General features: G+C 41.8%; 1 protein-coding gene across 1 annotated transcript in view; it reads right to left on the reverse strand.

Annotated features, from left to right (window-relative positions):
- The window catches only part of LOC137631718 (protein downstream neighbor of son homolog), a 129678-nt gene that overhangs the window by 47516 nt on the left and 67299 nt on the right, over window positions 1-14863 (reverse strand). The window contains exons 6-7 of the mRNA XM_068363600.1: window positions 13553-13731; window positions 10223-10427 (exon numbers count right to left, since the gene is read on the reverse strand). Of these exons, the coding sequence (XP_068219701.1) occupies window positions 10223-10427; window positions 13553-13731 (384 nt within the window). The remainder of the gene's footprint in view (window positions 1-10222; window positions 10428-13552; window positions 13732-14863) is intronic.

Genomic DNA, 14863 nt, shown 5'->3' on the forward strand with positions numbered 1-14863 from the left:
ATAAGTGCTAAATGGAGCTTATTCACTGGGCGGCACAGGTTCGAGCCCAGAAAAGGGGTTTTTATGTAACACTTTACCTTAGCAACAGGCCAGCACAGGTGTAGGGACTGCTACGCAGGAGGAGATGGAAAATCAGCGAGGAGGTAGGGATGGCGACTTTGTACGATAACGTGTACGATAACTTACACTACGTGAACTTTAACTTGACTTAGCTTATTTTTTTTTTTCATTTTTATAATTTTATATTTTTTTTTGCATTTTTTTTCTTTTCTTATTTTTAATTTTCATCACTTTCACTCGATTCGGTCTTCCTTTTCTTTGCTTCACTTTCTTTATGTTTCATCATGATCACTAGACCATTTTAGAGATTTTTTAAAGAAACTATCGAGTGAAAGTTGCTTGGTACGGCTTCTGAGGATTTTTCTGAAATGAGTTAAGCAAACATCATCAAACTGCGCAACAACATGGCAAGCCTGAAGTTTCTGTGGGTGATGCTTGTCAATGAAATCAACCACGTGTTGATGATATGCCAACATCTGTTTTATTTCCGCCGTACCTAAGGTTTGGCCTACCTCTTTGGTCTCCTCCGACTCACTCAACTGCGCTTGGAACTCATCATGCTGCATGGCTTGCAGCTCCTTGATTTCCTCGGTGGTGAGCTCTTCATGATGCTCATCGTCGAGTTCAATGATGTCATCTTCATCCACCTCCAGACCCATGGACTTGCCAAGGGATACAATCTCTTCGACGTCTTCCTCGGCGGCAAGCAACAGCATCAGGCCAAAGCTTCTTCCAAGCTGAATTCAGGGTCCGACAAGTACTCCCTCCCAAGCCTCATCTATGATCTTTAAGCAGTGCACGATATTAAAGTGGCTCCTCCAAAATTCACGCAAAAATAAGTTGGTGCTTTGCGTGACATTAAAGCACTGCTTAAATAAGTGCTTGGTGTATAGCTTCTTAAAATTAGAGATGACTTGCTGGTCCATGGGCTGGAGGATAGGGGTGGTATTCGGTGGGAGATACAACACTTTGATGAATTTGTATTTGTCGATGATATCATCTTCGAGTCCGGGGGGGTGAGCGGGTGCATTGTCCAAACAAAACAAGCACTTCAAAGGCAAATTCCTCTCATGAAGGTACTTCTTGACAGCAGGGCCGAAAACTACGTTTACTCATTCCACAAAGATATGCCTAGTAACCCAAGCCTTAGAATTAGAACGTCATAGAACATGTAGCAGGTCTTTATTAATTCTATGTGCTTTAAATGCCCTAGGGTTTTCGGAATGGTAAACTAATAAAGGCTTAATTTTGCAGTCCCCGCTGGCGTTGGCACAAAGCGCAAGAGTCAACCGATCCTTCATTGGCTTATGTCCAGGCATTTTCTTCTCTTCGGCGGTAATGTACGTTCGACTAGGCATCTTTTTCCAAATCAGACCGGTTTCATCACAGTTGAACACCTGCTGCTCTACGTAGCCTTCCTCCGCCACGATGCTTTCGAACTTTTTAACAAAGTCTTTAGCAGCCTTGGTGTCCGAACTCGAAGCTTCTCCATGCTGAACAACTGAATGAATCCCGGTCCGTTTCCTAAATTTCTCGAACCAACCTCGAGACGCCTTGAATTCCTCCGTCGTAGGATCGGCTGAACTCTCCCCCACGTCACCCCGAGAGCGCGCCGCCTTCAAGTCACTGTAGATAGCGCTGGCCTTCTCACAAACGATCGTTTCAGTGATCGTATCGCCAACAATCTCCTTGTCCTTGATCCATATTAACAAAAGGCGTTCCATCTCTTCAAGGGTAGGACTACGACGTTTGGAAATAATCGTGATCCCCTTCGAAGGTTTCACTGCTTTAATGGCTGCCTTCTGTTTTATGATCGTCGAGATCGTAGACATATTCCGGCCATATTGTTTAGCCAGATCGCTAACACGTAAACCTCGCTCATGCTTTTCTATTATTTCTTGCATTAGTTCTAATGAAAGCATTGACTTCTTCCTTTTCTCACCACTACTACTACTTCCTGAACCAAAACTAAGCTTTTTAGGACCCATGATTACGAAACAAAGAAAACAACACGTGAAAAAGGAAGATAAAAAACACTGTTAATAACTGAGCGAATAGAGAACAACCACACGATGCGCACGAGATGAGAGGACTGATTAAGGTGACGCTCGATTGGCGTCCCTCCGATGTGCTGCCGTCTAGCGGCGTCAACAACAAACCACGGTTGACGCTTTCGAGAAAATTCCACGCGTACGCGTATTGTTTACTTCGTATGTTGGAGCAACACTTCGGGTGTCGAGACAGAAATTTGGTCGAATTTTACTTCGGATGTTGGAAAATTTGTATGTTAGGACATTCGTATGTAGAGGTTCCATTATACATACATATATATACAGTACATATATATATATATATATATATATATATATATATATATATATATATATATATATATATATATATATATATATATACATACATACATACATATATACTGTATAGCCACGGAAGAAAAAATTAAGACTTGATAGGAGTTGGTACTTTCGTCCAATAGTGACATCGACAGACTCACAATGAGTATACATATACAAAGGGATTGTATTTATACATAATGGGATCCCACAGCTGCCAGTTTCTTGATAATTCCAGATAGATAAGTCAGAAAACAGACCAGGGCTTAGGTTTGAATTAGGACCTTTGGTACAGGCAATTAAAAAGGATTCAACAATATTTCTTTGGGTATAGTCATTTACATGGATTATTTTTCTCATCTCTGACCAGCGAATCCTGTGACCCCCTATAATCAGTTAAGCGTGAAAGGGTTCGGCGAAGCATGCAAGTTATTTGAGTAAAAGAAAGGGAGTTATATATAAAGTTTTGGGTAGAAAATTCCTCTATACAAAGTCTACATCAAATAAAATTAGTACATACAAAATTTGGTGGGAAAAACAGTACTGAAAACACTATAAAAAGATACTAAAAAATGTTATTTTTATAATAAAATAAATTTTTGAATATACTTACCCGGTGATTATATAAGCTGCAGCTCTGCTGCCCGACAGAAAAACTCTACGTTCAAAATCCGCCAGCAATCGCTATGCAGGTAGGGGGTGTACTTCAACAGCGCCATCTGTCGTGCAGGTACTCAGTACTCAATGTAAACACAGAACTCAATTTTCTCCTCGGTCCACTGGGTCTCTATTGGGGAGGAAGGGAGGGTCCTTTAATATATAATCACCGGGTAAGTATATTCAAAAATTTATTTTATTATAAAAATAACATTTTTCAATATTAAACTTAGCCGGTGATTATATAAGCTGATTCACACCCAGGGGGGTGGGTAGAGACCAGCATTAATTGTTTACATTATTATGAGCTAAGGATTTTGTATTTCATTTTAGCAGTTATTCAAAATAACAAACATAAAATAAATAAGTACCTGGTAAGGAAGTCGACTTGAACAATTACTCTGCCTTTTTTAAGTACGTCTTCCTTACTGAGCCTCGCGATCCTCTTAGGATGCTGAGCGACTCCTAGGAGCTGGAGTATCAAGGGTTGCAACCCATACTACAGGACCTCATCAAAACCTCTAATCTAGGCACTTCTCAAGAAAAGAATTTGACCACCTGCCAAATCAACCAGGATGCGAAAGGCTTCTTAGCCTTCCGGGCAACCCAAAAAACAACAATAAAAAACATTTCAAGAGAAAGATTAAAAAAGGTTATGGAATTAGGGGAATGTAGTGGTTGAGCCCTCACCCACTACTGCACTCGCTGCTACGAATGGTCCCAGGGTGTAGCAGTTCTCGTAAAGAGACTGGACATCTTTAAGATAAAAAGACGCGAACACTGACTTGCTTCTCCAATAGGTTGCGTCCATTATACTCTGCAGAGATCTATTTTGTTTAAAGGCCACTGAAGTTGCGACAGCTCTAACTTCATGTGTCCTTACCTTCAGCAAAGCATGGTCTTCCTCATTCAGATGGGAATGAGCTTCTCGTATCAACAGTCTGATATAATAGGAAACTGCATTCTTTGACATAGGCAAAGAAGGTTTCTTAATAGCACACCATAAAGCTTCTGACTGTCCTCGTAAAGGTTTAGTTCGTCTTAAATAGAACTTAAGAGCTCTAACAGGGCATAAGACTCTTTCTAGTTCATTTCCAACCAAATTTGAAAGGCTTGGAATATCGAACGATTTCGGCCAAGGACGAGAAGGTAGCTCGTTTTTGGCTAGAAAACCAAGCTGTAAAGAACATGTAGCCGTCTCAGATGAAAATCCGATGTTCCTGCTGAAGGCGTGAATCTCACTGACTCTTTTAGCTGTTGCTAAGCAAACGAGGAAAAGAGTCTTTAAAGTGAGATCTTTAAAGGAGGCTGATTGTAGTGGCTCGAACCTTTCTGACATAAGGAATCTTAGTACCACGTCTAAATTCCAACCCGGTGTAGCCAAACGACGCTCCTTCGAGGTCTCAAAAGACTTAAGGAGGTCCTGTAGATCTTTGTTGTTAGAAAGATCTAAGCCTCTGTGATGGAAGACTGCTGCCAACATGCTTCTGTAACCTTTGATAGTGGGAGCTGAAAGAGATCTTTCCTTCCTCAGGTATAATAGGAAGTCAACTATTTGGGTTACAGAGGTACTGGTCGAGGATACTGATACCGACTTGCACCAGTTTCGGAAGACTTCCCACTTCGACTAGTAGACTCTAAGAGTGGATGTCCTCCTTGCTCTAGCAATCGCCCTGGCTGCCTCCTTCGAAAAGCCTCTAGCTCTAGTGAGTCTTTCGATAGTCTGAAGGCAGTCAGACGAAGAGCGTGGAGGCTTGGGTGTACCTTCTTTACGTGTGGCTGACGTAGAAGGTCCACTCTTAGAGGAAGAGTTCTGGGAACGTCCACCAGCCATTGAAGTACCTCGGTGAACCATTCTCTCGCGGGCCAGAGGGGAGCAACTAACGTCAACCTTGTCCCTTCGTGAGAGGCGAACTTCTGCAGTACCTTGTTGACAATCTTGAACGGGGGGAATGCATAAAGGTCTAGATGGGACCAATCCAGTAGAAAGGCATCTATATGAACTGCTGCTGGGTCCGGGATTGGTGAGCAATATATTGGGAGCCTCTTGGTCATCGAGGTTGCAAAGAGATCTATGGTAGGTTGGCCCCATGTGGCCCATAGTCTCTTGCACACATCCTTGTGTAGGGTCCATTCTGTTGGAATGATTTGACCCTTCCGACTGAGGCAATCCGCCATGACATTCATGTCGCCTTGAATGAATCTCGTTACTAGAGAAAGGTTTAGATCTCTTGACCAGGTGAGGAGGTCCCTTGCGATCTCGTACAACATCATAGAATGGGTCCCTCCTTGCTTGGAGATGTACGCCAAGGCCGTGGTGTTGTCTGAGTTCACCTCCACCACTTTGCCTTGCAGGAGGGACTTGAAGCTTTTCAAGGCCAGATGAACTGCCAGTAGCTCCTTGCAGTTGATATGTAACGTTCTTTGATTCGAGTTCCAAGTTCCCGAGCATTCCCGACCGTCTAATGTCGCACCCCAGCCCGTGTCCGATGCGTCCGAGAAGAGAACGTGGTTGGGGGTCTGAACAGCCAGGGGCAGACCCTCTCTGAGGTTGATGTTGTCCTTCCACCAAGTCAGTGATGACTTCATCTTCTCAGAAATGGGGATCGAGACCGCTTCTAGCGTCTTGTCCTTTTTCCAGTAAACAGCTAGGTGAAATTGAAGGGGACGGAGGTGTAGTCTCCCTAACGAAATGAACTGTTCCAGGGATGAAAGCGTCCCTATCAGACTCATCCACTGTCTGACTGAACATCGTTCCTTCTTTAGCATGTTCTGGATGCATCCTTGGGCTTGACTTATTCTGGGGGCCGACGGAAAAGCCCGAAAAGCTTGACTGTGAATCTCCATCCCTAAGTACACTATAGTTTGGGATGGGACCAGTTGGGACTTTTCCATATTGACCAGGAGACCCAATTCCTTGGTCAGATCTAGAGTCCACTTTAGATTCTCCAGACAGCGACGACTGGAAGAAGCTCTTAGAAGCCAGTCGTCCAAATAGAGGGAGGCTCTGATATCCGCTAAATGCAGGAATTTGGCAATATTCCTCATCAGCCTCGTAAATACAAGAGGAGCTGTGCTTAGGCCAAAGCACAGGGCTTGAAATTGGTAGACAACCTTTTCGTAAACGAATCTCAGCAAAGGTTGGGATTCCGGGTGGATGGGGACGTGAAAGTAAGCGTCCCTTAGGTCTAAGGAGACCATCCAGTCTTCCTTCCTGACCGCTGCTAGAACGGACTTTGTGGTCTCCATGGCGAACGTCTGCTTTGTGACAAAGACATTCAGCGCACTGACGTCTAGCACCGGCCTCCACCCTCCTGTCTTCTTTACCACTAAGAAGAGATGGTTGTAGAAGCCCGGGGATTGATGGTCCCGGACTTTGACTACCGCTCCCTTTTCTAGTAAGAGAGACACCTCCTGCTTCAAAGCTAGTCTCTTGTCTTCTTCTCTGTACCTGGGAGAGAGATCGATGGGAGACGTTGCTAGAGGGGGTTTGCGTACAAACGGGATCTTGTACCCTTCTCTGAGCAACTTCACAGATTGTGCATCTGCGCCCCTTTTCTCCCAGGTCTGCCAGAAGTTCTTGAGTCTGGCTCCCACTGCTGTCTGAAGAAGGTGGCAGTCAGACTCTGCCCTTAAAGGACTTGGTACCTTTCTTCTTCCCACGTCTCCCTTCGGCACGAGCACCTCCTCTGCTGGAGGCTCTGCCACGAAAGGGCGGAATGAATCTGGACGCTGGAGTGTCCATCCTGGGTCTAGACAAGGTAGGCAAAGGGGTGGATTTGCGGGCAGAGGACGCAACCAGGTCATGCGTGTCTTTTTGAATCAAGGAGGCAGCAATCTCCTTTATCAAGTCCTCTGGGAAAAGGCACTTTGAGAGAGGAGCAAACAGAAGTTCCGATCTCTGACACGGTGTTACTCCAGCTGACAGGAAAGAGCAAAGGTTTTCCCGTTTCTTGAGGACCCCAGAAACGAACGAAGCCGCAAGCTCACTGGATCCGTCACGTATGGCCTTGTCCATACAGGACATAATGAGCAAGGAAGCTTCCTTGTCAGAAGGGGAGATCTTCCTGCTCAAAGCTCCCAGACACCAGTCCAAAAAGTTAAAGACCTCGAAGGCTCTAAACACTCCTTTCAACAGATGGTCTAAGTCTGAAGGAGACCAACAAATCTTAGAGCGTCTCATGGCCAGCCTGCGGGGAGAGTCTACTAGACTTGAGAAGTCGCCCTGGGCAAAGGCAGGAACTCCCAAGCCGAGAACTTCTCCCGTGGCATACCAGACGCTCGATCTGGAAGAGAGTCTCGCAGGGGGAAACGTAAATGCTGTCTTCCCAAGGTTCTTTTTGGACTGCATCCAATCTCCTAACACTCGTAACTCGTAAAGCTCTCTTGGACGAGCGGGCGAGGACGAGTTTCGTGAAGGCAGGCGCTGATGACTGCGTGCCTAAAGCGAACTCTGACGGAGGAGAGCGTGGAGCCGCAGGCACAAACTGATCAGGAAACATCTCCTTGAACAAAGCAAGAACTTTTCTAAAGTCCAAGGAGGGTTGCGTGGTCTTGGGTTCGTCGATGTCCGTATGCGGGTCGTCAATGTGTGCAGCGTCGTCATCATCAGAGAGTCCATCATCTGAAAGCTGAGGAGGAAGCGGCAAAGGAGTAGCAATCGGCTGGTCAGCTGAGTCCGGCAGCACGGGTGCACGCGTGACTGAACCGGACGCAACGTCATGGAACTGTTGCCCAGTCTGTGAACTGGCAACAACCATGGCAGCGCGGGGGCGCAAAGCGTCTACTCCAGACTGTCTAGTCTGCTGTGGGCGAGTAGGGGTAACCACACTGGGTTGCGGAGGTTGACGCACCGCGTCAAAACAAAACAACTTAGGTTGTTGTTGTACCTCACGAACGTCAACGGAAGGTTCCGTGCGTCGCTGAACGTCAACATGCGGCTGGCAGGGTACACTGGAACGCATGGGTGGCGGGACTCTCACAGATGGAGTGCGGGAGAAGGTAGCCTCAGCGTCCACCTGACGCACAACCGTGGTTGGTTGTAGGCTAGAGGTTGGTGCAGCGTCAACCTTCTCCGCACGAAAGTCCTGCATCAATGACGTTAACTGTGACTGCATGGTCTGCAGTAAAGACCACTTAGGGTCTACAGGAGCAGGTGCGGTAACAGACGGAGTTACTGCCTGATGCGGTACCGCTTTGCCTCTCTTAGGAGGTGAGCAGTCGTCGGAAGACTGCAGCGAGTCCGAACTGACCCAGTGGCTACAACTGGGCCGTTGGACTTGCGCGGAAGGGACCGACTTGCGCTTAAGAGGCCGCGAGACCTTGGTCTATGGATTCTTATGAGAAACCTCTTCCGCAGACGAGGAATAAATGGGCTCTCTCGTCTTCGTGTGGGTGGGACGATCTTGGGTAGATACGCCCGAAACCACGGAGGGAACGTCTGTTCGCTGATTAAAGCCTCTCGAACCCTTTGGTCGTACGACATTGCTTCTCCCCTGGGCTTGGGAGCATGCAAGAGGTCCCGGACTGGGAGGACGACAGGCACGAACAGACGAACCCTCAAGCGCAACACTATCCACAACACTATCCACAACACTACCACTCACTTTATCACTACCCACTGCACTCTTACACTTCAGCTCATTGACGTCTGCCATGAGCTGGTTACGGTCACTGGCCAAAGACTCGACTCTCTCACCCAGAGCCTGAATGGCACGCATCATATCTGCCATCGAAGGTTGTTGAGTGCTAGAAGGGGGATCAGGAGCAACCACTACAGGGGAAGGAATAGGTTGTGGGGCATGAGGAGAGGAAATATCAACGGAGCGAGATGAACTTCTCCTGACTCTATCTCTCTCTAGCCTACGTGAATATTTCTGGAATTCGAGAAAATCGAATTCCGAAAGCCCAACGCATTCCTCACATCGATCTTCCAATTGACAGGTTTTATCCCGACAATTGGAACAAACGGTGTGCGGATCGATAGAGGCCTTCGGAAGACGCCTTGAACAGTCCCTAGCACTACACTTTCTGTATTTAGGGACTTGAGAAGGGTCAGCCATCTTGAATTAGTCAAAGGGGAATTCAAAAAACTATCCAAGTCGTCAACAAATAATCCGATATCAACAAAAGAATGCAAGGATTTATTGAAGATAACGTCTGCAAAGCGAAAGCTCAAAACTAGAAATGTGTACTTCACCAAAATATGTGAAAACCAATCCAGTAAGCAACAGCGAATTTAGTAGGTCTTGCCGGTGGCACGACAGAGAGAAAATTGAGTTCTGTGTTTACATTGAGTACTGAGTACCTGCACGACAGATGGCGCTGTTGAAGTACACCCCCTACCTGCATAGCGATCGCTGGCGGATTTTGAACGTAGAGTTTTTCTGTCGGGCAGCAGAGCTGCAGCTTATATAATCACCGGCTAAGTTTAATATTGAAAAATAAAAACTGAAATAATGATATGGAACGTAAAAAGAAATACAAATAATAAGTTAAGGAATATATGAAATAAGGGTATAGAATAAACCCAGACTAAATTAAACAATACAGAAAAAATATGTGAATAACAAAGGAAATTAAAGAGGGAAGAGAAGAATAAAAGAAACAATTTACCCCTTGACATTAAAAAAATAAGGAACAAATAAAAGAATATGGATGATGCAGAATACGAGTATAAGGAATACTTTAGATTGAAATGAACAATAAAAATACTTGAATAACAGAAATTAAACTATAAATGAAATATAAGATGGAAGGATGGGAAAAACCTTAGTTGTTCTGTCAACACCTATTACTTGAAGCATGACTTTACAACTGCCTACTCTAATGAGTACAGTAGTGGTTTAATGGTGCACAGTTTAACAATTGTGCACAGAGCTTCCAGTTTAGTGGCAGTGGTAAGGTGAATTTTATGCATATATATGTTTTATAGTGGTATCATTAGTTCAACAGTGGATATTTGAATTAAAGAACAACTAAGTTTCACTGTACTATGGTATACTTATTTACAGCCAATACAAACCATATCCTAACCAGTACCAAACCAAGTTGATTGAAGTTCAAAATTCAAGTTAGTAAATTTAAATTAGACCTGTCAAGGTTTCCTTTTTGTTAATTTCATTTAAAAATCTAACCAGTGAATAGAAACTTACAATTTTGCACGACTTGGATTTAGATTTGGGAATTGTGAAGTTTCGACTCCAAGGTCCTCAAGCCAAGACTTTGCTTCCTCTCCTTCTTCCTCTTCTAATCCTCCTCCAAGATTATCTTCAAAATCACTCCCATCAAGTTCATCCTTTAGTTCAGAACTATTTTTCACAGAAGTGGCACTGTGAAATGGCATATCAAATTCAATATCTGAAATTTCAAATAGTTTCCGTTAGAATGAGCTACTTATACTGTCATTTAAGCTGTAAGAAGTTACATACTATTAAAGGGCTGCCTCTGAGATTTTCTTTTGTGCACTGAACAGACAAGCAGATTTATTCAATGATATGATTCTAAGAAAATAATTAATTTTGTTTTCAATAAAAACTGGATATGTAGTGAGGTCATGAATAGGAGATATGAAGGGAATAATTTGATTGATATACATGAAGCTGAGGAAGACCTTGATGTCCCAATGAATGAATTCTGTGTGTTTGAAGTCGAAACCATCATTTAAAAACTCAAGAGATGGATGGAAAGTCCCTGGATACAATGGAATAAGTATTGAGATGATGTTGGCTGAAAATGAAGAGACTTCTAGAATACTTGTAAGATTATTTTGTGGAATGTGGTGTTTGGAAGCAAAAGCTGATGAATGGGAGCTAGGAATGTTGGTAAAAATGGCAAAAAAAAAATCTGACTTATTGCAATAATTAGAGGCATCACACTTCCATCAGTTGTAATGAAAATATATAGAATGCTCATTTTAAAGAGACTGGAGAGAAAGATTGATGAAAAGCTGAGAGATGAACAACCAGGATTTAGAAAAGGTAGAAGTTACACTGACCAAATTTTCCTTTTAAGACGTGGTACAGCAATATGAAGTATACAGTATAGAAATCCACTTTTGATGGCATTTGTGGACTTTGAAAAAGCTTTTGATAGTGTGCACCGGCCAATTTTATGGAGAGTCCTGCGTTATTATGGAGTTCCTCTTAAGTATGTAAATTTGATTAAGTCTGTTCATGAGCATAGCAAGTGCAAAGTTATGAGGCCCTTGTTTTTAAACTCAAACAGTTGGGGGTGGGTGGGTCGTTTCTTAGCATCATTATTGAATTTTTAAGTAAAAGATTGCAAAGAGTTCTTGTTGATGGGCACCATAGTGAGTATAGGAATGTGATATCTGGTGTTCTTCAGGGTAGTGTTCTTGGCCCATTACTTTTCATACTATACACACATGACGATGTTTGGCCTAGAAGACAAGCTTGTTGCACAGGCAGATGATGCTACTCTCTTTGCATCAATTCCATCTCCTGACTGTAGATCTGGGGTTGCTGAATCCCTTAACAGAGATCTAGCTAAAATCAGTGCATGGTGCAAATTATGAGGTATGAAGTTGAATCCTAATAAAAACTCAAATTATGATTGTAAGCATGTCAAGGACAGTGGCTCCTCAACATCCGGATCTCAGCAATGATGTTTCTTTAGCTTTGTATAACTCTTTTAATATTTTAGGTGTAATTCTTGACAGCAAATTTACTTTTGAGAAACACATTAGGTCTGTGTCTTCTTCAATTGCACAAAAAGTTGGCTTATTGAGAAAGTCTTTTAAGATTTTCGGTAATCAATCAATTCTGAAAAGTATTTTATTTTTTTCATTCTACCTTGTTTCGAGTATTGTTCTCCTGTCTGATCTTCAGCTGCTGATTCTCATATCAATTTGGAGAGGCACTTATGGTCTATTAAATTTCTTATTCCAAATCTACATATTAATCTTTCAAACCATCATTCAATTAGTTAATTATGCATGTTGCATAAGAGTTTTCCTAATTCTGACCCTTCTTTACATTCAGATCTTTCCGGACAGTTCCATCCTGTTCGTAACACTAGGCATACAGTTAATTCTAATAGTCAGGACTTCTCCATCATGAGGCTCAATACTACACAGTATTCTCAGTACTCTAGAAGTTTTATTCCAGCTGTGACCAAGTTGTGAAATGATCTTCCTAATTGGGTAGTTGGATCAGTAGAACTTCTAAAGTTCAAACTTGCAGCAAATGTTTTTATGTTGAACAGGCTGACATAATTCTTTTTATAGTATGAAATATCTGTTTTAATATAGTTAATGTTTTTTAAAATATCTTTTAATTTTTCATTACTTCTTATTGCGTTTATTTCCTTATTTCCTTTCCTCCTGGGCTATTTTTCCCTGTTGGAGCCCTTGGGCTTATAGCATCTTGCTTTCCCAACTAGGGTTGTAGCTTAGCTAGTAATATTATAATAATAATAATAATAATAATAATAATAATAATAATAATAATAGTTAGTGGAGTCCTATGAAACGAATTTTCAGTGAACAGTGGAGTACTCCAAGGGAATGTGTTGTCACCTATGTTGTTTATTCTCCTCATGGATTTTGTAATGCATAGAACAGTTGGGGATGGTGGAGGATTCGACTGTATAGGTAACAGGAAATTAGCTGACCTAGAGTATGCTGATGATGCTGTCCTTACAAGCAGAATGCCACAGGACTTACAAAGCTTCCTTACCATAATGCATGAAATATCACATAAGGTTAGACTCAAGATGCATAGAAGAAAGACAGAGATGATGAGAACGGATTATGCAATGGGAGATAAAATATCATTAGAAGGAGACAGGATTAACAAGGTGGAATTATTTAAATATTTAGGAACTATGATCTCTAATACAGGATCTTTAGCAGAATTTGAGTTTAATGAAAGATTGATAAAAACAAATCAGACAATAGTTAGGTTAAGAAAAATTTGGAAATCAAATTGCCTGAAATTACATATAAAAATCAGGCTATATATCAGTTTAGTGAGATTGGTATTCCTATATCGACATGAGTTGTGCTATGACAATGATATAATATCCAATACATTTTGTAGATTTGAGAACAAAGCCCTCAGAAGAATATTGGGAGTTAGATGGGAGGACAGGACTAGAAATGAAACTATAAGAGAGATTACTCGAGTGCCATATGTGGATGAGATCATGGTGAAGGGTAGATGGAGATGGTGTGGGCATGCTCTTTGCACTCCCCAAGAGAGATTGGTTTACCAAACTTTCCATTGGACTCCACAAGGCACTAGAAGAATTAGAAGACCCAGGCCCCCTACATGGCTGAGGACTATGAAGTGTGAAGTAGGAAATGATGAATGGAGAAGTATTGATTCAAAAGCTCAAGATAGAGACAACTGGCAAAATCTAACCAAGGCCCTTTGCATCAATAGGCAGTGGAAATGATGATGATGATATATCTTTACACACCTTACATATAATTGCAGTTATTAAACAAATATAAAACAAACCTTCATTTTTCATTGCTTCTCGGAAACCTCTGGTAGTGGGGGAGATTAGGGCATGCATTTGAGAGATGCCAGCAACTCCGGCAGCTCTAAATAAGCAAGTGAATGTTGGTCCACACATGTAAAAGTAAGGACATTGGCGAACCCTTAGCAACTGATGAAGGGATCGTACACTCTCTGACCTGAAGAAAAAAATCTGTAAGTTCAATATATTTCTAGGTGATTAGCCAGCAGTAGTCACCATGAACCGTTTAGTAACTAAATACATGTAAAGGGGGAATCCATATGCTCACTTTAAATCCTAAGTTCAGTCCTGGGACTGAAATACCTTCAATTGTTACACTTTATTTAATTTAAAGGGTACATGACTTTAACTTATCATTGTTCAATACATTAAACTCTTCAATGATTATAAAAACAGATAACAAAGTCCACGAAAGAAAAACACAAAAAGGAACTCTTGCTGCTATTACATTCCCAAATAGAGAATTTTCCGAGTCTGAACCAAAGATCTGATATTGACTGCGATTGCCAACCAATCCAATATTCTGAGCAACCACACTTGGTGAATTTGAATTCTTTTCAATGAATTACTTAAAATTAGCCAATCGGTCGGGTATAAATATAGCCCCAAAATTTCTAACAATTTTGGGATGGGAGCCGTCATTCTGATGAACCCCTGTGGGCCCATCCTGAGACCAAAACATAGGCACTGGACTTGGTAAACCTTTAACCCATTGATGAAACGAAGGGATTTCCTTGAATTGAGATGTATCAGAATTTTTAATTTGTGCTTTTCCTAACTACAAAACCCTAACGCCTTCAACAGGACTATGATTTAAGGGGATCGTCTGCCATTAAAGCCAAAATCGTTGAATATCATTGGATTTCTATAATTTCAACACATTTGTATTATTACTTTGGTGATTCTGTATAAATCTTATTGGAATCGGACAAAAATTATTCCTTTTATGAATAAAAATAAAAAAATAATCTTATTTTTTCTTTTTATTTTTCTTGAAAATTACTGCATTGAATTAAATATTAAATTTCATGAATAATGCTAATGAGAGTGTGGAAATATTGCTCAGAGGAATTTTCTTTATCTTCATTTTTTTTTTTAAATATTTAACTTTTTTTTATTTCTTTAAAATTTGAAAATTATGTTATTTTTATTAATAAAATAAATTTTTGAATATACTTACCCGGTGATCATATAAGCTGTCAGCTCTGCTGCCCGACAGAAAAACCTAAGGACAAAATACGCCAGCGATCGCTATACAGGTGGGGGTGTACATCAACTGCGCCATCTGT

The sequence above is a fragment of the Palaemon carinicauda genome, chromosome 40, assembly GCF_036898095.1.
Source record: "Palaemon carinicauda isolate YSFRI2023 chromosome 40, ASM3689809v2, whole genome shotgun sequence".
Classification (NCBI taxonomy): Eukaryota; Metazoa; Arthropoda; class Malacostraca; order Decapoda; family Palaemonidae; genus Palaemon; species Palaemon carinicauda.